General features: G+C 52.6%; 7 protein-coding genes across 7 annotated transcripts; 5 read left to right on the top strand and 2 right to left on the bottom strand.

Annotated features, from left to right (window-relative positions):
- Positions 1 to 326: 326 nt before the first annotated feature.
- Positions 327 to 1,595, top strand: Z517_06762 (uncharacterized protein; the record flags this gene model as incomplete). The annotated part of the gene is made up of 1 exon (XM_013428501.1): positions 327 to 1,595. The coding sequence occupies one exon, from the start codon at positions 327 to 329 to the stop codon at positions 1,593 to 1,595; it is 1,269 nt and encodes a 422-aa protein (XP_013283955.1).
- Positions 1,596 to 3,804: 2,209 nt separating this feature from the next.
- On the top strand, positions 3,805 to 4,867 carry Z517_06761 (uncharacterized protein; the record flags this gene model as incomplete). The annotated part of the gene is made up of 2 exons (XM_013428500.1): positions 3,805 to 4,769; positions 4,819 to 4,867. 2 exons carry the CDS (start codon positions 3,805 to 3,807, stop codon positions 4,865 to 4,867), a joined length of 1,014 nt encoding a protein of 337 aa, XP_013283954.1.
- A 632-nt stretch (positions 4,868 to 5,499) lies between these two features.
- Z517_06760 (uncharacterized protein) lies at positions 5,500 to 8,731 on the top strand (the record flags this gene model as incomplete). The annotated part of the gene is made up of 2 exons (XM_013428499.1): positions 5,500 to 8,146; positions 8,289 to 8,731. The coding sequence occupies 2 exons, from the start codon at positions 5,500 to 5,502 to the stop codon at positions 8,729 to 8,731; spliced, it is 3,090 nt and encodes a 1,029-aa protein (XP_013283953.1).
- A 3,098-nt stretch (positions 8,732 to 11,829) lies between these two features.
- Z517_06759 (uncharacterized protein) lies at positions 11,830 to 12,651 on the top strand (the record flags this gene model as incomplete). Its single annotated transcript, XM_013428498.1, has 1 exon — positions 11,830 to 12,651. The coding sequence occupies one exon, from the start codon at positions 11,830 to 11,832 to the stop codon at positions 12,649 to 12,651; it is 822 nt and encodes a 273-aa protein (XP_013283952.1).
- A 480-nt stretch (positions 12,652 to 13,131) lies between these two features.
- Positions 13,132 to 13,878, bottom strand: Z517_06758 (uncharacterized protein; the record flags this gene model as incomplete). Its single annotated transcript, XM_013428497.1, has 1 exon — positions 13,132 to 13,878. One exon carries the CDS (start codon positions 13,876 to 13,878, stop codon positions 13,132 to 13,134), a length of 747 nt encoding a protein of 248 aa, XP_013283951.1.
- Positions 13,879 to 14,820: 942 nt separating this feature from the next.
- Positions 14,821 to 16,116, bottom strand: Z517_06757 (uncharacterized protein; the record flags this gene model as incomplete). Its single annotated transcript, XM_013428496.1, has 1 exon — positions 14,821 to 16,116. One exon carries the CDS (start codon positions 16,114 to 16,116, stop codon positions 14,821 to 14,823), a length of 1,296 nt encoding a protein of 431 aa, XP_013283950.1.
- Positions 16,117 to 19,836: 3,720 nt separating this feature from the next.
- Positions 19,837 to 21,371, top strand: Z517_06756 (uncharacterized protein; the record flags this gene model as incomplete). Its single annotated transcript, XM_013428495.1, has 5 exons — positions 19,837 to 19,915; positions 20,004 to 20,105; positions 20,210 to 20,630; positions 20,702 to 20,788; positions 20,966 to 21,371. The coding sequence occupies 5 exons, from the start codon at positions 19,837 to 19,839 to the stop codon at positions 21,369 to 21,371; spliced, it is 1,095 nt and encodes a 364-aa protein (XP_013283949.1).
- Positions 21,372 to 22,393: the final 1,022 nt, after the last annotated feature.

The following is a 22,393-nucleotide window of genomic DNA, read 5'->3' as shown; positions in this document are numbered from 1 at the left end:
AGGCAGTTAGTGATTAGCAATGGGTTGTGTCTGGCGGCTTTCAGGTTTGCATTTCTTTCAGTGACAGTCACCATCGCACGAGGAAGACACATGTTCATCTCTTCCATATACTGTGACATGCTGAGTGAAGTGAAGAACGATAAAGTCTGAAGTGAGAGAAGCGACTTGGGTTCCTCAGCCAAAATTGTGACTAACCAAATCAAGTTAGCGCATGTTTATTCGTTTCTGAATGTGGAATGCGCAAGGCACAGAAAAAGACACTCTCGATTCTAGGCTTGTAATCATTGAACTGCGTCCATCTACCCTACTTAGAGCCTCGCCTCATAATGTCGTATGCTATTGAGACCAAGAAGCGCAAATTCGATCGCATCCTCGAGGCACTTACTGATGGTGCCGCCTCCGCTCCCCCCTCGACTTCAGCCTCACCGTCGCGTTCATCCGTCAACGCCTCCGCAACCTCACTGTCTCTCTACGCCGCCTCTGACTCCTCTAAGCGACGTCGGATTACGCCCACCTCAAACACTACAGCATCATATACTTCTGTGCCGGTTGCGCTGAGCGGACATTATCTCCCATCAAGCCGAGCTGCCTTTCTCCAGCGACTGGAGACATTTCGTCATGTGACACAATGGCATGTCCCATCTATCGATACCATCAATGCCGCAGCGTGGGCAAAACGAGGCTGGGTTTGTGTTGATACAGATACAGTAGCATGTGGTGTTTGCAAGGAGAGGTTGTATATTGATCTCAATATCGACAAGGAGTTGCTCAAGTCTTCCGAGAAGCCTAGTGACGAAAGTGCGGACGAGGAAGACAGCTTCGCCATCTCAGCCGAGATCTATGACAATATTATCGCAAGGTACCAGGATATGATTGTCACGGCACATGCAGAAACATGTCTCTGGCGAAAACGAGGGTGCGACATCTCAATCCAGCGCATCGAAGGTCTCTTAAACACAACTTTGGCTCTCTCCGGACTGAAAACGCGTTATGACAGTCTTGCCAGTCGCTCAGACGAAATCCCCCCCGTTGAGCCTCTACCATTGAACCCTTTTGTAAATGCTCAAGAGTTGGAAGAATTCCGTTTCAGTGAACTCGAACGCCCTCACATTGACACACTTAGACTAGCGATCTGTGGCTGGGAGAGGAGATCTGAGGATGTCATTGAATGCCACCACTGTTTCCGCTCACTGGGTCTGTGGCTATATCGTGGCGAACCACCTGCGATTGGGAAATTGGATGCCATAGACAACCACTTGGAATATTGTCCTTGGAGATCGGCCGAGGCTCAGGACACCGAACTACAAACAGGGCTCCGCAAAAGCACTACGGGTGAGCAGATTGCACCGAAGAAGGAGCGGGTGGCAGGTTGGGTTCTAGTGTACCAAGCGATCGCAAAAGACAACAGGCAGAAAAGAGCGTCAACTGAACCGGCGTCCACTGCGGCTTCCGAGGCCGGGCCCCGCGAAAATGGATCCACGACGCCAGAACAGCGTGAGAAGAGAATGAAAGATTTGCTCCGCCGAATCAAGGAGATCAAAAAACCCTTCAACGTCAAAGCGCTCCTGAAGCGGAAGGACAAGCCTAGGGTTTGACCGACAAATCTACCGTCAACCACGCAGAGCGCCGTTGTCACCATCGGAGTCTCTACCTCCGTGTGGAAAGATAAATGGCGCATTCATGGTCGTTCCGTCGAGGTTAGGATCCGAAATTTGTCCTATCCGGAATGGTAGCCGGCTAAGAACCCAGAGATATTCCAAGCATTGAGTGAGGGATCGAGCCACAGCTTCGGGAGCAAGACCGGTCCTCTTTTGCTCATGGAATGGTGGCTGACGGAAAGCTGCTCGGAACATTCCGGGATTGGGCGCTGTGCCCAGCGTAGGGGCGCAAGAAGCAATTTTCCATCCCTCATAGTATCATCATACTTGTACTTGGTAAAGCATGGTTCTGTCCTGTGACAAGGCTGAGGTTCTGATGCATGGTGGTGCTGGTTGATAGGGAAAAGTTTCTCCTACCGCGGTGCCGAGGTCGGCATTGGGTGTAGGCAAAAAGAGTGCCCGGAGCGGATGATAGAGGCCGCTACAGTGGGTGGGCTTAACTATTAAGCCTTCCCCAGATTTGCGTTGGGAAACCCGCTAAGCGACTTCACAGGGGCCACAAGGGCTTAACTTGGGCTGCACCAGCAGGCCTAGGGCCTAGAGTGGGCGGCTATCCGCGGTATCATTGAACAAGTGGGGGACCAAACAACAATGACATCAACACGCCAGTGCTGACGAGTCTGGCTTTGCAAGCTCGTCACTACACTAAACTCACCAAATCCCATCATATCCACACCAATTCTTAGGCAATGCTTTGATCAGCCTCGTTGCACGTGCAATTTCAGATCAGCCTCGATGGACATCTTGGGACAGTGGGCCACGGAGAGTGAGGAATAGCCCGAATCTTTCCGCGAAAGCAGTGTTTCGGGGGGTGATGCCATTTTCCGAGGGGCCGACAGAGGGTCTTTCGTTCGGTGTACTCGCCACTTGGCAGTTTCGCAGGGATCCAGAGCGACATCCGAGCTGTTTTGATTGAGTAGGGATCCATTGGACGATTTAGATTGGGGAAAGGCCAAAAGCTATTGAAGCAGAAGGAGAAAGTCTGTAGCATGTGGTGAGGCCTCGGTCTAACCCCAAATGCATTGGGGAAAAGGAAAAAGTGGTGAGACGCGGTGGTATCCTTGGTTGTAGCGAGAAAGGGCTGGCTGGGGGGATGCGAATGGGTGGCATGTCAACGGTCCGGTTCAACAAACAAGACACAAAAAGGGTCCCCTGGGGATCCCCTTGGAATGGGCTTCTTAGGTGGTGGTGGCAGCGCCTGGTGGTGCATGATGCTTGTTGGCTCACCAAAAAATCCTTTCCCCGCATCTGGCGCCTTGTTCCTCTGATCGCTAAACCGGGTCCGGAGTATCGCAAATGCCCATCAAGCCGCAGGCCGGTTTTCTCATCCAATCCTCGGGCCTGGAATGTTGCCATTCCTAAGCCCCCCTCTCCCCTCCCCAGCGTCATTTTGTCCTAGCTCTAGCCCATTGAACAGGGCTTGACAGGGTCAGACACCTGGGCAAGGTCAGTGGTCGACTCAAAGACACTCACACACGACGCCGACACACGGCCAACCGCCACGGCTGCTCACGAAACTCCAGCTATTGCACATCATCTGAACCGAGTTGGCAAGCCTCTCTTCCGACCGGCTTCTTCCTTTTCTCCCACTAGCTGTTGGGCCGTCCTTGATTCTTCATTCTTAACCCAGCAATACACCCACGAGTCCTCCAGACAACCTTCATCTTGGTGTGGGTTTGCATCTTCCTGTATATCCATCCCGTCGGTCACCGACGTGAAGAGCTGTCGCCTGCTGTCGCCTGCTGCCGTCGAGTCCCAATTGCGTGTTGTGTGTGTCTGACGAGCTCCAAAGCCTCCGCACCAAAACGTCTTCCTCTTCCCCGCTCGGTGTATAGGCAGTCAGTAGACCGCCTTCTCACCGCACGAGACAAGTCGTTGACTTGCACAGAGTTGCTGGTGTTTGTTGCTGTTTCGTGAGTCATCGTCCATTCGTGTCTAGACACCTCTTCCTGCAGCAATACTCGACCACTGGAGCTGGTTTCTCGAACACCACACACCTTACCGATGTTTGGACGCAAGTGGGGAAATTGCTAACGAGACACTGCGCCAGCTTAGATACGAACCCTCTCCTCGCTGTGTTGCCGCTGTCTGAGCCAACGTCGACCTAATTCCCCCCGCCTCATCTCTCCTCTCCCCTCCTTGCACAATGTCTAGTAGCACTGCCAACCGGATCAAGGATGGCGCTCGATCGGCCGCCACAAAGGTTGAAGAAGCCGCGAGCGAGGCAGTGAACAACCCTGTACAGGCCAAAAATGACTTCCTCCACCTTCCAGTCGTGCGCGCTGCTCTCCCGTTTGTCAACGGAGGTCTTGCAGGCATGTTTGCAACCGCGTGCATCCAGCCTATAGACATGGTTAAGGTGCGCCTACAGCTGGCGGGCGAGGGTGTGAAAACAGGACCAAAGCCCACGGCTCTGGGGATAACAAGAGACATCATTGCTCAAGGGAAGGTGCTCGATCTATACAACGGTCTCTCAGCGGGTCTGTTGAGACAAGCCGTCTATACCACCGCAAGACTGGGCTTCTTTGACACCTTCCAGAACATGCTGCAGGCACGGGCTGAGCAGAACGGCACAAAGGTCACATTCGCAGAGCGAGGCGCCGCAGGCCTTGCGGCTGGTGGTTTGGCTGCCATGGTTGGCAACCCCGCTGATTTGGCACTCATTCGAATGCAATCTGACGGGCTGAAACCCAAAGAAGCCCGTGCCAACTATAGATCAGTGTTTGACGCTTTAACTCGCATTGCCAAAGCTGAAGGCATCACGGCTCTCTGGGCCGGCGCATACCCCACCGTCATCCGCGCAATGGCGCTCAACTTTGGTCAACTCACGTTCTTTGCCGAATCCAAAACTCAGCTGAAGCAATATTTCCCTGATATCTCAGAAAGCTCAAACCGCTTTGGCGCGTCCGCGATTGCTGGGTTCTTTGCCTCGTTCTTCAGCTTGCCATTTGACTTCATCAAGACGCGGTTGCAGAAGCAGCAGAGAGGTCCTGACGGGAAGCTCCCTTACAACGGCTTCTTCGATTGTGCGAAGAAGGTGGTCCGCGATGAAGGTTGGTTGAGATTCTACCGTGGATTCGGCACCTACTATGTCAGGATTGCACCACATGCGTAAGTACAAACACTCCCTCAGGAGGGTTCACAGGCTGACATTGAACAGAATGATCACCCTGATCGTTGCCGACTACCTGAAGTTGATCACAACCTGAGTCATTCGTTCCGAGGCGATGGTTGGCAAATAGTCCCCGCGGACAAGGATATGTTGGATAAGAAGGCCGCTGGGGACAGGATTGAAGGAACAAAAGGTATGTCTGAAAGAAGGCATTCTACTTTGAAAGAGGAGGCAGGAGGGAGCAGTGCACGGCACACCGTTCTGGACTTGAGGTCCGACTATCGGTGTATCTCAAAGGGCCGGATAAATGATGTGATTTTTGGCAGGTTGCAATCTGTGGCATATACCCCTGAAACAATGCCGCACTCTAGCACATGTCATATTCAGCACAAATTCAGCATGTTCAAGGGGCGTTTGATAGGTAGCAAACGAGGCAGAATTGTTAATAGATGTTAGCAAAATGTCGAGCAAGAAAAAAAAAATTGTATAGAGCTGGCAAGGTGCCAGCTACTACGGAGAAGGGATATTTCCTCGGCATATTGTAATTGCCGGTCCAAAGGCAACTATGGCGACCGCAGGATCCCTGCTTCGTCGTAGACTGTACCGCTTTACCGGAAACTGCAGGCTGCGGAATTTCAACCCCATCGTGCCCAAGATCCTCTAAAATCACCAAAAACTTCAGTGCACGGCTCACAGAGGTCACAACGACTATGAGTGCCAGCTATCAGCATGAGCCCCTCGATACTCCTGCAATTAGTCCTCACCGGCACTCAGACTCACTACGAAAGTCCTGGATTGATCGATGAGAAGAGATTGGAACACCTGTTAATTGCCGGTAAACAAATTCTGTACAAATCGCATCAAGAGAGCGACGTCCGATCTGCGCTGGGATTCAACCCTCGAATATGGGAGGGCTTGACGACGGTGCTCAAGCACGCTCTTCCGGCCCTAGAACAACAATCCTTTACCTACAAACACCCTCCGCACCTAGGCTTCGGCGGCAGCAGCTCCGAACTCATTGCAGCCCATTACCTCAGCCTGGTCAAGGACATTGAACGACTCAATGATCTATGTACCATCGCGCGCAACCTCCTTGCCACCACCAAAAAAGCACAGAACCTCGCTGCGGAAAAAGGGTTCGATCAACAGATCCTCAAACTCATCGATGTCTGTGTTAAGGTCACAGCTCGGGGTTTCGATGGCGAGGCAAACCCCCGAAACGAGGAAAGATGGCAAAAAGTGGTGAATCTGTATAAGCGGCTGTTGATCACTTGCCTGCAGTTCTTGCACAATTTCATTATGCACAATGAACAGCGAAAGTTGGTTCTGTGGCTGGATCTGTTTGGACAGTCCCAAGCAAACGAGGTTGACGACCGGAGCAGCCTTCCAGACCAGCAGACTGTCGACGATGAAGGCAAGGACCATGCTGCAAAGGAGGACAGGATCCGGTCGACTGTTGAGAAAATGCCACGACGAGTGGGTCGGCTTGCGATGGATGGCGGTGACCCCGGGTACAACATCGACGATGTCCATGCGCTGTTCGACCTGATGAGCACCAATAAAGAGCCGGATGAGCAGACTCAAAAGGCGGCAAAAGTTCTCATGGATAAGATCAGAACCGACATGGAAACTCTGTCGGGTATGAACGCGAATCAACTGGACGATAGCCCAGATGTACTGTTGAAAGTAGGCGCGGAACTACGGGCTTGGTTGCAGAACAAGGAGGATGTTGCTGCCACCGAGACCAATTCCACACAAGTCAAGCAGGTTGCCGAGAAGATCATGGCTCTCACCCAAGTCAATGGCTACAAACCTAGTGCCAAGTTGAGGGATGCGCACTGGAGCGATCTACCCGAGCCGGGGTCGTATGGCGACCTGAATGAGACCTCCCAAGATTTGACCGAAGAAGACCTGAGCATGCCCCGAACCGCTCAATCTGCAGCTGCGACGTTGAAAGAAGCAAAAGACGAACTCATGGCCCGTTTACATCCACGGTCTGGTCCCTTAGGCGAGTACGACGGAGCGGAATATGATGACGATGTTGATCCAGAGGACTATGAACTTGAAGACGACGAAGACGATCTCATCAGCGTCGGAGATAGTATGGAAGACGACGATTACCGTGGATCTGGAGATCAAGAACGCGGTCTGCTCACCGATGTTCCCCTCGTCCTTGGGCCGACTGAAATCGAAGCATTGCCCATGATCATTCAAGCAGGCATTGTGGACAATTTTGGCTCGAAGAACAGTACCACTGCACATCAGCAGGGTCTAAAAAACATGCAAGCAGTCCGCTGTCATATATTACTCGCTCAAGAAGCAGGGCGTAACGTTCTGCGGGAGTTGTTGATATTCATCGCTGCGTGGGATTTGCCAGATGACGAGTTCTACTTCAAAATGATGGTGCAAATCATGGAAGCCATTCTGAAAAATGGACTCATGTCCCATGCGTACGCGGACTTTGGCCAGCCCAAGGACATCATCTCCCCAGCGCAAGCTGTTGTTATCAAGATTCTGACACACATATTCCGCGCAAAATACAGCCCTCCTTCGGCGGCGCAACAGCAACAAAATGCGACAGGCGAGCAGGCACCAACAGCACAGCACCAAAAACCTCGACTGGCTCCCTCACCACTCAGTCGTGTAGACGTCCTCACCGTTCGTTATATTTTCATCGTCTTCCGAGGCAACATCATTCCCGAAACTTGCGCCCTGATCTACCTGCAAGGTCAAATTCGCGCTGGTCTCGCGCTAGCAGAGGATTTCCCATTGAACTTGTGGGATATGGAGCGTGTGTACGAAGGCGTGTACCAGTTTCTAGAGTTCTTTGCAGTGCTCACAGAAAACAACGACTGGAAAAAGTTGCTCGTTCAGTGGGAGATCGTGTATGATTTGGTAACGTTGATCAAAGAGTTGGATCAAAGTATCGCGAAGGTCGGGTTGACGCAGGCTATGCCTCCTCCCGCAACGGGTGCGAATGGCAACTTGAAGATGCCGACCAATGGAACTCGGGCACAAAGCACGACTGGCGTCGAACATCCAGAGCAAGCATCAACGCTTCCTGCTCACGTTGCCGTGGAGAGACCCTATGATACTGCCATGCCAGCCGAAGGACCCGCACAAGAGAATGGCACCTCAACGGTCACCGAGTCGCTTCCCCAACCACCAAAAGACTTACCGTCACCGTCACCCCCTGCACAAGCTCCTCCCGCGGCAACAACTGTGACCGAAGAGCCAGCCGATTTTGAGTGGCGTAACCTCAAGAAACTGATCGTGCTGGTGTTGTCGAGTTTGGTCTGGAAGTCACCGACAGTACAGAATCAAATTCGGGAGTATGGTGGAGTTGAGACGATCCTGAGTTGTACATCCTATGATGGTAGGTGATCAGTCCTTCCGCTCTTTGTTCTACAAACAAACGTCTTTTCCGAGAGACGAGTTTGTTCATTGTCGTCTTGGCTTACCAAGTCCGCCCAAATACTTGCTCCATTTCATTTCACTGACATTTTTCGGGCTTATAGCATGCAATCCGTACATCAAAGAGCACGCCGTGATGTGTCTAAAGTTCCTTTTGGAGCACAACCCAGAAAACCAGGCGCTTGTTTCTTCTCTCGAAGCGAGGGAAATTGTCCCGGCACCAGGTGAAAAAGATGCCGAGTTGGTGAGGGAGACGACCGAGAAGTTGGGCCTCGAGGTGCGCTTGGGAAGTGATGGGCGGGCGAGGGTCGTGAGAAGAGATGGTGCTCAAGGCCAGATGGCGAAGAGGGGGGTGGCAACAGACAGGAGTCCGAATAACAGGAGTGGTAGGATTGAGGAAGTTGGTGATGATTACGACGAGATCGCGACATTGGGCCTACCAGTCAATGGGGGCGATGCTGAATCCAAGGATAAAGGGAAAGGCAAAGAGCGTGCGGTAGACCCGGACGACAACCACGGGGACGGTCAAGAGATCGAATTTATGTGAGCCCACGGCTCTACCGATTTGCGTCGTGCTATCGTAGAGGATAGAATCAGATAGATGCCTACCTAGGTAAGATACCTATGTCAGTGCCTGTTAGAGTAGAACCAGTCCAGATGTACGTCTTCTCCATCTTGGGAGGAGTGAGCTCTTCTATAAACAATATCCCTTTTTCCCGGGTGATTTACTCTTCCAGCTCACCCGTTCACCCTGGAAACTCACTCGTGAAGAATGCCAGCCAAGCCAGCCACATCGAGATATACTCGTGACCGAGATGGGGTTGGGGTCTTGACAGACAGTCCCGGCTCGATGGGTAGCTGAGAATAAAGCTTCGAGACGCCAGAGGAGAAAGGATTGAACGGATGTAGGTACGTACGAACAAATGGACGAACACCGACGTCATCGGCGTCGCCTGTCGCCTCTGTCGTCGCCCATTATCATCAGTTCTGGAGGCTCGAAGCCAAAGATTTTCCTCCTTCTACCCCTACTCCGACTCCCATCCAAGTCCGTTCCATATCTGTGTCCAAGTCCCAAGTCCGTGGAGGAGGAGAACAAGAATCACCGGATTATCCACATACAGATGGGACATCTCGTCCCGCGCGGACCCCTGCCCGTGCACCCTTCCGTCTGGCAGCGCACGTTGGATATCTTCGGAGGCTTGGCTGCTGGTGGTGGAAGTCTCCGTCTTTTTGGCCATTGAGGATCGGTGGACATTTTCTTCCGCTTTGTTCTCTTGTATTCACTCACTCACTCAAAAGAATTGAGGCGGAGGGCTTGGGGACAGCATGAAAACCGAGCAAGACGGCAGAAGTCGAAGTCGGAATCGAAGTCGTTGTCGTGGAGGAGAGTCGGAAAGATGGACGGAGAGGGACGAAACACTCTTCCCGAGAGGTAAAACGACTCTATGCGGCGCGAAATGTCCCGCTCGCTCGCTCGTCTGGGTCTTCGCAAGTCTGTGAGATGTGCCAATCGATTCTTTTTGGAGGTATCGGCTCGCTATAATGAGTGTTTTATGTATATGCAGGTTGAAGATAAGATTAGGTACCTGGGAGTTGAAAGGTCTGGGAAGGAGAGAGAGAGACAGATTGCAGCGAACATTTTGTACCCTCTTGGAGAAAAGAAGCTCGTTTGCAGCGCTCTGCTCTACGTTTGAAGCTGGCGTTTTCTGTCTCTCCAGTAAGTGAGGCATTCTTGGAGTGATACTTGCCTGATCAAACCCCGTGGTGATGCCAAACGACAACCGACTTGACAATCTCGGGTGAAGTGCACGGGAAATATGAGTTTCATATTGAGATGGTGTAGCTGGTGGAGCCCTAGCGATGTGAGCAAGATGCTGTTTTATCTCTCTGGAAGAGCCATGATGAGCTGAGAACGCTTCTGCTGCTGAGGAATCCAGATCAAGTCCACTGCTTGAGAATTGTAGTGGCGCTTGCCACAGTTTGTTCGAAACTTCCGGATGAGCCCAGCACTGTTGACGACAAACCAGCAGCGTTGACAAGTGCTGGGATCTAGCATAAAGTGTCACATGGAACAGTCCAGATGGCAAGTATCGAAACATGAAAAAGCTAAGTTGTGCAAACGAGCTCCAAGGGTAACAACGGCCTATATTGATAGCCGACCTCCCACACGAGTAAAGAGGCCGCTGGAGCTGCTACCTATCTGATTGGGTAAGAGAACAGTCTCGCGCTTGGAACAGCATGAGAGTCCAGCTTTTGAATCGTCGACGCATCGCATAAGGCTTGAAGGGTTCCACACCCAGCCAGAATCAGACTCGGAGACCATGCCGTAAACACCTAGAATGATCGTCTATCTCATGACGGTTGGTGATAAGGAGGGGTAGATGGGCTCATGAGATCGAATTGAATTTGTGAGATGTGCGATTGACGAAGGGGGTGAGCTAGGTGACTGGGTGAAAGGTGAGTCAAGGCGCAGCAGTTGGTGGTACTCGATCCTCTCTCCACCGATTCAGCCTCATCTGGTGCAACGAGCGTTTAGGGTTTAGCGGGATCTTTAGCGTGGTGTGGCCGACACAATCTGACCAACAATATATCAATAAACCAAGCACCGCCACCACTAGCGACATTAGCTCCAATCCTCCCGTTGTAGGCCACATTTCGTTCCCCGCGCACCTTCACGAGTCAAAAGCCGCTCGTTTCCTCCAGCCTCGTTGCCTGGACTTCTCCCTCTCCTCTTTACTTCCCTCACAATTATTTGTCCCGTTGCTTGATTTCCAGTGATTTTCGTACACCGCGCATTCTTCTGCACAGAACCTAGGGGCTTCAGCCTCACGCCTTCACAATTCCAGCCTTCGGCTCTCACTAATCTTTCCTCAATGCCACCTTCCTCGGACGGTAACCTCTCGATGCCAATGGAAGACCTCGGTCGTAGGGCCAAGGTACACGACGTCAAGAAGCGGCTAGAAATGACTGTTGAGAAGTCAACAGAGGCCAGGGCGCACCTGGACGAAACATATTGCAGCAACGATCTGAAGTTCTTGTCAAGTCCGGATCAACGTATGACCATAGCTCGAGGCAAGCCCGTATAGCCACACTAACCCTTTTCTTAGGTACACACATACGACCTCGAGATTCCGACAACAGACCACTGCAAAGAGTTTCGCTCCCACCAAGCCTGGCTTCGACTGACCAGCAGATGACCCACAAACTTTGCCAGTCCCTTCAACAACGTCAGCCGGCCAACTCTGGCAATGTAAGACGACGGTTAGTAACTGTGCCTTGTGTGCAGGTAAAATTAGCGTCTGATAACCACAACAGTGACCTAGAATCTCCAGCATTGGGCATTTGCCCATTGTTGCTGAGTGGGCACCTAATCCCTCTGATGCTCTTGCACGCACCGAGAGCACTCCAGCCGAACTCTTTGATGGCGACCATCCTGAGAGGTCGCTATCATCAGTGGGATAATCCTCCATTGATATCGAAGAAAGTGCAGTCAGATGGAGCCTGGCTTGCGACTGTGGATTGCTCTGTTCCTACCCGAGACGCTGTCCCGCCTCGAGAAAGGAGAGACAAACACAACCCGAGCAACACGTTTCGCCGATTGTACTACATAGTCCGCCATCGAGCACGCAGTCGCTACGTGAAATCATGGCGCCCTTTGATCCCTCCTGCATGAACCCTGATCTGCATCAAGGTCACACCCACACCGAATTCTGGGACCCATCTTACATCTTTTCCCTCCAAGGAGCGACGTGTCAGCCCTTGGAGAGCACATTACCACTACAACAATACCAAGCCCAACAAGCACACCATCTGCAAAAGGCCTCTGTTGCCCAAAGCCCAACCACATATACCGCACAATCCACCCCTTCCCTGTCCTTTGATATATCACCCGACCCTTCTTCCGACATGGAGGGAATGAAGTTGGATTACGACATTTTGAACAACCTAAGCTATCTGGACAACTTTGAGTACGATAGTTACAACGACTTTTCCCTGTTCTCGTCTGATGAAAGCTTCATTCAACCACCTTTCACCGATGCCGATCTATTTCCAGCGCTCGACCTCCAATCATCGCCATTGAGCATTGTGCCTTTACCAACATATAAATATCGCTGCCACTTTGGAGACTGCACAGAGTCATTTGCACGCCCATGTGAGCTCAGGCGGCATGAATACAAGCATACAAAACCGTTCAAATGCCCGCACTGCAGCCGCCCTTTCGCTGAGAAGCGACGGTGCATTCAGCACGTTCAGGCGGTGCATGGCCTGGCGACGGATGAGGACAAGGTCAAGTGTCACTTGTGCAAGTATAGCCACGTCCGGCCAGACGCGGTTAAGAGGCATCTGAGGCTGAAGCACGGGATTCGAGAGAATTCGGAGTGGTCGCCGTCGACGGTAGGATCGGTGGTGCAGTCTGATTGTGAACCACGACCGGAGGAGAGGAATGGGACGCGGTCTGAGCGATGATGAGAAGGATGCTAGTGCAGGGCGTTTCTTGGATCTCGTCTTGGTTTTAACAGGGAAAAAACGCGCTTTATGGTTGCGGGCCGTGCTTTGCGAGTGGGAATGTTGTATCTTAGACACGAGTAGCGAACATCCTGAATATTTACTGCTTTTATACCCCTAACGCAGAGAAACTAAGAGGCCAGTACCACAGGCAACGGCACACATTACCGTGGTATGTAGAGGACTGAAGTAAATGCTTTTGCTAGACGTCTTACATGCAGGAAACAGGGAGCTTTTGCTCGGGCAAGAAACTTGTAAGTAGAACACAATGGATTCCAGATAGGTTGTGAGATGTCGATATCTGACATGACTTTCAATACCCATCGACGAAGGAGAGAGAGTCAGTCGCCCAGTACTCAGTACACAGTCTTCTGTTATCCTTGGGTGTCTTTTCTCCCTCTCTCTCTCCCGTACTAGCTGCTCGTCGTGGCGCGTCGGCAATCACCATGGGAGATGGGTATCATCGTACCTCCACAGACGCACCTCGTCGGCGACGGTGGCGCGGTCGATGATCTTCATCATGCCGCGAATGCTCTCGGCGGGCTCGATGGTGGCGAGGCCGATGCGCTCGGCGAGCGGGGCGACGGTCTCAGTGGCCACGACGCCCGGGTGCATGGGGAACGCGACGATGCCGTTCTTCTTCTCCTCGTAGGCTATGTGCCGGATGAACATGTTCAGGGCGGCCTTGGACACGGCGTACGCTGACGACTGGCCCGGTAGGTCCTCCACCATGGCCAGCGACCCGTACTGCGTGCTGATGGCGACGAACTTGGGCGTGTTGCCCTGGCGCGCTGACTCGAGGAGGAGAGGCCGCAGCGCCTTGAACAAGGCGATGTTGTTGAGCAGGTTCACGTCCAGAAAGTCCTGGTACTGGGACACGGGCGCGTCGGCGATGCTGGTCTCGTGCCCGATGATGCCCGCGTTGGCCACCACCACGTCCACCTTTCCCGCGACCTTCTTCACCAGAGCCGCCGCCTCCACCGCCTCCTGCACCGCCTCGGGCTGCTTGGTGATCTTGACCACGTGCACGTTTCCCCGGTCCGTCAGCGACTGCAGCTTCGTCGCCCGCTCCGGGTCCCGCGACGTCGCGAACACGACTGCCCCGGGGCGCTCTCGCAGCTGGCGCACGAATTCGTAGCCGATTCCCTGTGTGGTTCCAGTCACGAAATATACCGTCTGGTTCGACATGTCTTTTTCTTCGAGTTCTTTTTTCCTTTCGTATCCGTGTATGTATGTGTGTGTGAAAGACAAAGAGAGAGGGGGTGTAACACAGTACAGTCAAATATTCGTTGAGACGTTCAAAGCAAGACCCGTAAGACGGTTAAATGGATGGCTGGATAGAATAGATGGACAAAGCGAAATCCCGTCCCTTGCGAGTAGAGTACGAAGGACAATATCCCTAGCTAGCGTTGTTCAGAAACCCCAGGTTCACGTTCGCCTCGAGAACGGCACCCGGTCGTTCGATAATGGTGGCCCTACATAACATACATTACCTTGGAATCCGATGAGTGACCCCGCTTTTCTCGCTCTGAGGGATCTGGTTCCAAGCCCCCGCATCTGTATGCAATGAGGCGTTGAGCCTGGGTGAAGAGGAGGTGCGTGTCGAGGTGGAGATGGAGGTGGAGGTCGTGGGTAGCGGAGGAGTAGGACAGAGTGGGGAAGACTGCCACGATATACCCTTGACTTTAACTGAGGATCCCCGCCTTGGTGTTCAACCAGGGAGAGCTGCCACGGAGAACCGGGGCCCTTTGCTTCGGAGAGAGTTAGGCGCTGCTGTCAAAGTGTTGGAAGAGTCACTTTCTACACAAAAGCCAAAAGCGCAAGACAAGACAAGATCAAGCGAATTGAGGAGAACAACGTCAGATTGGAACTATGTGTCTTCTTCTCCCCCACCTTTCCCTCCCAAAAATTGAGGGTTTACCACGAATATATCAAAAATGTCAAACCCCTTTGCAAAACCAGACAAAAACACCCAAGGGTGAATGAACCACCAGAAAATCAAAAACCAAAGACCCGGATTACAAGTTTCTTTTTCTCTCTCTCTCTCCGCATGCGTCATACCAGTTTATTCTGTTTTCATAAATTCCATCACACAATGGGGGTTTCCCAGTCGAGGATATATGCGTGCACTTAGTTGACTTCGATCAAGCCAGGGCCGAACTTGGTGGCGGCGGCAACATCAGTGACGGTAGCAAAGGGACCGGATCCCTCGACAACGGCGGCGATGGTCAGACCGAACATGTCGTTCTCGGTGAAGGGGAAGTTCGCGGAGAAGGTGACGGTGTTGCCGCTGACCGTGGCCTGGGTGATGGGCTCAACAACGGGGACGTTCTGCTGGTTGATGTACACCAAGCTCAGGCTGTGGTAGTTGCTGGCATACTGGGAGTAGGCACCGGTGGCGGTGAAGGAGAACTGGAGTTGCTGGTCCTGGGGTTGGATGTTCTGGGTCAAGACGTTCAGGGCACCGAAGATGGGAAGGTCAATGGTGTTGATGTTGGGGCAGGAGCCGGCAACAACAAAGTCTTGGTTCAAGGCAGAGAAGGCGAACTCGCGGGTGGAGGCAGTCAAGAAGGGAGCACCGCTGGGGATGAGACCAAGCAAGTTGCGGTAGAAACCGTTCTGCTCACCCTCTTGGCCAATGACTGCAGCGACACCGCGGATGAGGCCGTTGTCACCGTTCTGACCGAAATGGGTCTGGACGTCACCGAGGGTTCCGAGGACGACATCAGTGAAGGTCTTGGCCAGGTTGATGGCGCTCTTGAAGTCAGACACGGGCACTTCGTACTTGCAGGGTTGGATGGGACCGGCGTTGAAGTGGGCGAGGGCGCCGTTGGCGTTCAGGGCGTGGAGCTCCTCTTGGGCTTGGACGGCGGTAATGGCGTCAATGATGGTCTGTCGCTGGTTCTGGTCCTGGAACTGGTACCCGGCGACATTGTGGGTCACGTTGTAGAGGAGTTCAGTGAAGAAGGCAACCTCAAACAGCTCATTGAAGGCAATCAGTCTCAATGATTTGAGATCGTCATCGGCAGGGGGCGATGGCGGTGGGGGCCCGTTGGGCAAGAGACCGTGGGCTTGAGACTCAATCGCCGTGAGCTGGGACGAGGGGTTCTGGATGTTGGGGAAGCCGTTGGACAGCGGGAAGCTGAACGGGTTGCTGCTGCCATCGCTGGAGCCCGAGGACGACGGCGGCGGCGGGGCACCGGTGGACCATGAGCCACTGCCGCTGGTTGCTGATGGGGTGTAGTAGCCGTTGGCAGCGCTGTACGAGGCAGAGGCTGAGGCTGAAGGCTGGCCACCCTGATAGTTCTCGAGGTGGGGCTTACGGCCACCAAACCAGATATCGCGCTTCTCAACGTCGACGGGGACTGCTGCAACGAGCGAGGCAATGGCCAAGGAGCCGAGGACTGGTGCGAGTTTGGAATACATTATGAATATCGTGTGATGATGTGCTAGTGAGCGTGCGTTCAACGATAGGAAAAAGAAAGATTATTGTCAAAGTCGGTTTGCTGTTTGAATGAGCGAGAGAATGTGTTGAGAAAGCGAAAACTGAGCTGTTAATGTAGTCAAGTAAAGAATGAAGTGATTGTTGTATGAGTGAGACCTAACTTCAAGCGAGAGCCCACAGCTGAATATATAGACGGGCGTGCGTAGAGCTCGACCCAGGAGGAGCATATCGTGTGGCGAGCTAATAGTATTCGCCATTTTGGAGGGGGCCAAGTTAAGCAACGTTGAGGCAAAGCTTGGATTGGGAGCTAAGACCAGGGCCAGAAGGAGATTGCGCTGTTGCTGACTCCGGCGGCCATGCGGCGATGCAGTGATTTGGTGCGTTGTTCGCTCGGCTGCTCTTGTTTCCCCAGTCTCTGGTGTGCTCACCGCCCACATTGACTCCATTTGGCATCGTTCTGTGAACTCGCGAGGTGTATCTAGCCAGACCATGCCACAAAGGGGAGGGCCAAAAGAAAGGAGGATTCATCTGTCACCAGGCAAATTTCAATTCCCACGTCATACAGCAGCCTCAGTACATCCTCCATCCTGTGGCGGCCGCGGGAGAGTGTGGAAGTAGCAAGGACCACAAGGACCTACCGAGGACCTGTGATGTCTGTCAGCTTGGGCATTTGCAGCTAGATCCAGGGACACAGGAGCACGAGGTACGAATACAGAGGATGCGCCACAGAGTGGTGTAACCGGCTCGAGAGATTTTCTGGACTGCCCAGCTGGTCAGCGCTTGCACAGATCGGGCTATGGCGGTGATTGCGATAGACGAGACAGGATTAGTGCTGATGAACCTAGATCTGAGGGTCATTGGATGTTGAGGGGTGGTGAGGATGACAAAGGATGCGCTCGAAATAGGGAATTTTGCCAGCCAAAGATGCTGCGGCTGCGCTGCGGGGACTGGGGACTGCGCCGTATACAGGTAATGTGAATTTCAACCAATCATAAAATGGTACGTGAACGAATGCGCTAAAAAAGGCTTGACCTACTCAAGCCGTCTCGGCACAGAAGCTTGACCGTCTTACGCTTTGTAATTGGGCCACAGCACCAGAAAGGCTCCACGTGCCCTATTTTTAACCACGATTCTTTGTAACGAGCGAAAACCACTGCCCCCCGGCTTGCGCCGGCCTCGTTGTCACTACCCGAATCCACGGGTCATGACCCGAGTCCAGCCTCGTGCTGTGGCTATACGAACAGAGTTACGGGTTCCCGAGTACATGCGAGTAGTACGAGGAGTTGCGACCTGGCCCACGCTCTATTCCAGGGTACGATTACCCATGCCTAAGGATTCCGCCAGAAATTGAGCTCATCACCATTTTGCTTCGTCATTTTTTCCTAGCAAAGCAGTAAGACTATCCATTCTCTTGCGGCAACACTGACCTCTTCCGGCTGACGGTGTGTTATCCCCGCAAAGAAACTAGAAAAACGCTCAAAAAAGCTTAACTGTGCATCCGCTAGAGAGCCAAGTCACGTCAAGGCCGTCCACAGCCCGGGGAAAAACAAGAGGTCAGAGGTCTACCTACAACGCATCTAGATGCTCTCCGTGGTGGACTTTACCTGGTTCCGGTTACACAACCAAGAGGTGGACGGGCTCGGTACTCGATCGCAGAACCACCTCTACCGTGTACAGAATCGTCAGTTGCCACCGGGCTTACTCTTACTCGCATGTGGATGATCGACACTATTGCTGAGTTGTGCGTCGAGACCCTCCCCACGGTCCCTGTTCCTGTATACCGGCTGGATCATACAGTCTTGAACGAATGACGAGTCACATCGGAGTGCTCCAAACGTTCACCAGGTGTAACCGAACTCTACACCGAATCCACGCTCACTTCCCGTGGCAGCGGACTTTCGACTTCATTCTATTTCGCCTTTTACTTCTCACAGCACTCTAGCCGATGGCCGGAGACCATACTGATTCTCGACGTTATTTCCTTCGGGCGTAGGAAGACTAATCTCCTGCGGGGAGCGTTAGTCGATTCCCCTTCAGGATCTATTCCCCTGGAGCAGGACGCCTTGCATGCACATCTCTACTTCTACAGAAGTCGATGAGATTGATGTCTCGGAGCGTCAGCGCCAGACCAAGAAGCGCTTCTGAAATTTCTGAACGCCACCTGACAGCTGCCTGCAAATCCTTGCTATTTGGTATACCGACCATTTTCACCAACTATCACTGAGCGGATGATCATCGCTGCCTATCCTCAGGTGCAGTGACGAGGATGGTCACTGATCACAGATGCAGGAACAATAACATGGAATGAGGCTACAAATGCGGCGTATCGCCGATTCGCTGTAACGGCGTTTGATATCCCTGTGCTCGAGGCAACAAGATGTCGAAGACAGCAAAGTAGTACACAGTTGCACAAAGTCCTGTCCTCCCCCTGAGCTCTACGCACACCTCCTATCCCTTTTTCGATCTCCGAACTGAACCAGAGGAGTGAGGGAACAGACAGAGGCTTGTCTTTCCCGTGGTAGACTCGGAAGCCGAGAAAAGAGAACGTGTGTCAAGAAAACAAAAGCCGGGGACATCAACGCCGCCTTGGCGGCTTTATTGCTTCTTTGCCAAAGAGCGGTGCTACTGTTGACAAGCTTTCGACTACTTGTGGATCTGGCCCATGGCGGTAGAGAGATTTCCGAAGCTGCGCTTTCCGGTCAGACTTGTGCTATTTGTGCCGTGGGAGAACGGTGTGAATCGACGTACGCCGAGGTGAGTTACTTGAGAGCGATTGCGAAGCCCATCTGCAGGAGTTTGCTCGCTTGGCCATCTGAGCAAAAGCTCCGAGCGTCGCTCTCAACCATATCCCTCCCATTCTGAACAAATCTTTTTCCCCTGACTCGAAAGCACTCCCCTTCCGTACCTCATGGTGATCTCAACATCTTCGAAGGGCGACAGCTAGAAGGCCTACAGTGCTCAGCCACGCCATCGTGACACCTATCGCAATCCAGCGAACGTTGATCCCACGGAACTCCTGGTTTCTCGAGGAACGGGATGTCTGGGTTCGAGAAAGGACTACGCAAAGAAGATGTGAAGCGAATATTTGTGCACAATCTCGGAACGTCTCGACATCTTGTTCGGCTCTCAAAGTCAAAATGAAAGCCCGTGTCCATCTTACCGAGATTCCTGACTACTACGGGTGAGATGCGATAACAATACCTGTGCCTTGGAACACCCGCGATCCCGTTACTCGTCCATTACGCGGCTACACAACTCTGTTCATGCCGTCGGTGCCGCCTATGTGTTTTTTTTTTCAGGCGGCAGGTCCCTCTGTCTTCTCGTGGCACCCGTTCGGTTCCTTTGACTGCTGGCCATAGAGAGTAGACAGCGATATCTCTGCCTCGCCGAACCCGAGGCTATTGGCTGATCCTCGATGGAGTGTTCACGCATCTTTATATGTTATATGTAAGCAATTGGAGAGGCCGTCCCCAACCATGGATCGCGATAGGTCAGTATCAGACAGACGTATCCCCCGACCCCGCATTGAGCAATATTTGGTCTGGATGGCATCATCCAGGCTGTTTCGTTTATCTTGGGAGGCTTGTGACTTGGGAATGCTTGATCGAGAGACCCCCTTGTCGCTTTTTCGTAACCAAGTACAAGTACCTTTGACTTATTGAGTAGGCAACAAGACAAGAGACCAGGCTCCCTCGTACAAAATGGCAACCGAGACAATCACCCGCCCGGCATTCTTGTCTCTCCCCAAATGGAACCAGGTTCCGGAGACGAAACACGAATGTAAGAAACACCAACTCAAGCAATTGTCCCTATGCTTGGCTTGTGTCTTGTGTCGAATGGTGTCACTGACATATTGCGACATTTGTAGTGGACTGGGCGGACTTGGTCACCCTCGACCTCAGCAAGTTTGATCAACCGGGGGGTAAAGAAGCGTTGGCTGCGCAGCTCTTTGATGCCGTCAACAGAATAGGTTAGTTGCATGATCCCCCCTTCGCCAGCGCGAAATCGATCAATTACGTGCAAGGAAAAGAAAGGCTCACCGGTCGACCCGATCCCCAAATGGTTCTTGTATAGGTTTCTTCTACATCATCAACTTTGGCCTCACGCAGGAAGAGGTGGACCGCCAATTCAGCCTGTGCAAGCAGGTCTTCAACCTCCCCGCCGACGAAAAGATCAAGTACCGCGCCGACCTCGAGAACGGGGGCTACAATGGGTACAAACCCCTGGGGATCCGCGAGATCAAGAACGGCATCAAGGACAACACCGAGATCTATAACATCCCCAAGTTCATCGCGCAGTACGAGCGCGAGCACCCGGCCATCATCCAGGAGCACTGGGATGAGATCCAGTACTTTGCCAAACACATCCACTTCCAGATTGTGCGCAAGCTGCTCGTGCTGTTCGCCCTGGTGCTGGAGTTGCCCGAGGACTACTTTTTGAACATCCACCGCTATGACGAGAAGAGCGACTGCCACTTCCGATACATGAAGTACCAGTACGTTGAGAATATCTGCCCCTGTATATCAAATTTGAGAGCCAATATTGACATTTTTTTTTTTCAAACAGCCATCGGTCGCCCGAGGTCAACAAGGAGCTGGATAATGTCTGGGTCAAGGGACATACCGACTTTGGAAGCTTGACCCTGCTTTTCAGGTACGTCGCGACGAGCACAAAGGAAGAAATCAACTCTTTCTTCTTTGTAGGAGAACAGGGGAATCAAACATTCCCTAACCACTTCTTTCTCTATCTCACACACACAAACTCTCTCTCTCTCTCTCTCTCTCTTCTGATGGACCACCCAACTGACAAACTCTCTTGTCCGTGGAACAGACAACCTGTGGCGGCCCTACAGGTGCGCACGCCCGAAGGCGAGTGGAAATACGTCAAACCGTACCCGGAAAGCATCACGGTCAACATCGCCGACGTGCTGCAGTTCCTGACCAACGGGTTCCTCAAGTCGAGCATCCACCGGGTGGTGGCGCCCCCGCCGGATCAGGCCGACGTCGACCGCCACGGCGTGCTGTACTTTGTGCGACCCGAGGACAAGACGGAGCTCGTGCCCATCCAGGGCAGCCCCGTGCTGGAGCGCCTCGGGTACGACAAGGCCCTCGACCCGGCCACCGTGGGCTTGACCGCCGGCGAGTGGGTGAAGGCGCGGGTGGCCAAGAACGTCAGCCGCGCCGGCGTCGAGGAGGAGAGTATCATCAAGGGTGTCAAGGCCAAGTATTATGACTAGAGACGACTCTGACAAGGAGAGGACGAAGGAGAATAAAAGTAAAAGGAGCAAGGGCAGAAGCGAAGAGAAAGAAGTACCTGGGCTAGTTGGCAGATAAGACTCTCAAGGAGAGTGACCTGAGCTGAGGTAGCTGGCATTGGCTATCCAGGTCTGTGTGTTGATCTGTGTGTATGTGTGAGGATAGACGCCCTGAAAAAGTTTCCTTCAGAAGACGAAGAAGCATATGACCGAGTCGTGACTCTTCCATGTTCTTTACACAGTGCAGTGCGTTGTTTTGGGGAGATCAGATCGCACACTCACTACTCAGTACATAACATGCGTGCATGCCAATGACCCTGGGCCTTGGCCTTGGCCTTCTTGTAAGTCTCTCGCTAGCCTCCCAAGAGCTGGGCCTTTTTTCTTTTTTTTTTTTTTCTTTTTCTTCCCTCTTTCCGCATCTCGATCCCAGCGCCAAAGCCTTTTCTTGTTTTTTTTTTCCTTCTGGCGAAAAGCGAAAAACAAGAAGCCCGAGCGAGAATGAGATTTAGCGCCCCACCAACCACTTGACCTAGCCCGACGTAATACTCGGAAAAGAGAAATTCGATCCCGAAGAGCGGACAGACAGATATTAAGACAGAAGAAAACATCCCAAGAAATTCGGTCCGACGACGCTCTGTGCGGTGTGTATGCGTAGCGATCCCGAATCAGGGTCAGGAACTGAAAATGGATTTGATGGTCCTACGGATGCGCACGTGGCTGACGTTAGATCCATCCATCCCGATCTCGCTCTGTGTACTTATTTGGTAAGAAAAAGGTCAACCGGGAGTCCTTTTGTTGTGCGGGAGGATCGAGACAGATTTGGGGGGAGAGGGAAGGGAGGGAGGGAGGGGTGGACTTGTGCCACCCGCCGTGTCAGCGCATCGGGTCATGCATGTATGAGTAGATATATAGATGGAAGTGGGTGGAAGAGACGTTCTCTGTATGGCATGTACTTGTATTGTAGGTACATACTTGTAATCGAAAAAGAGGATAGACTTTTCTTT

Source organism: Fonsecaea pedrosoi, assembly GCF_000835455.1.
Source record: "Fonsecaea pedrosoi CBS 271.37 unplaced genomic scaffold supercont1.4, whole genome shotgun sequence".
NCBI classification, from domain to species: domain Eukaryota; kingdom Fungi; phylum Ascomycota; class Eurotiomycetes; order Chaetothyriales; family Herpotrichiellaceae; genus Fonsecaea; species Fonsecaea pedrosoi.
The sequence above is the reverse complement of the archived record's forward strand: the minus strand, read 5'-3'. Positions and strand labels throughout refer to the sequence as shown.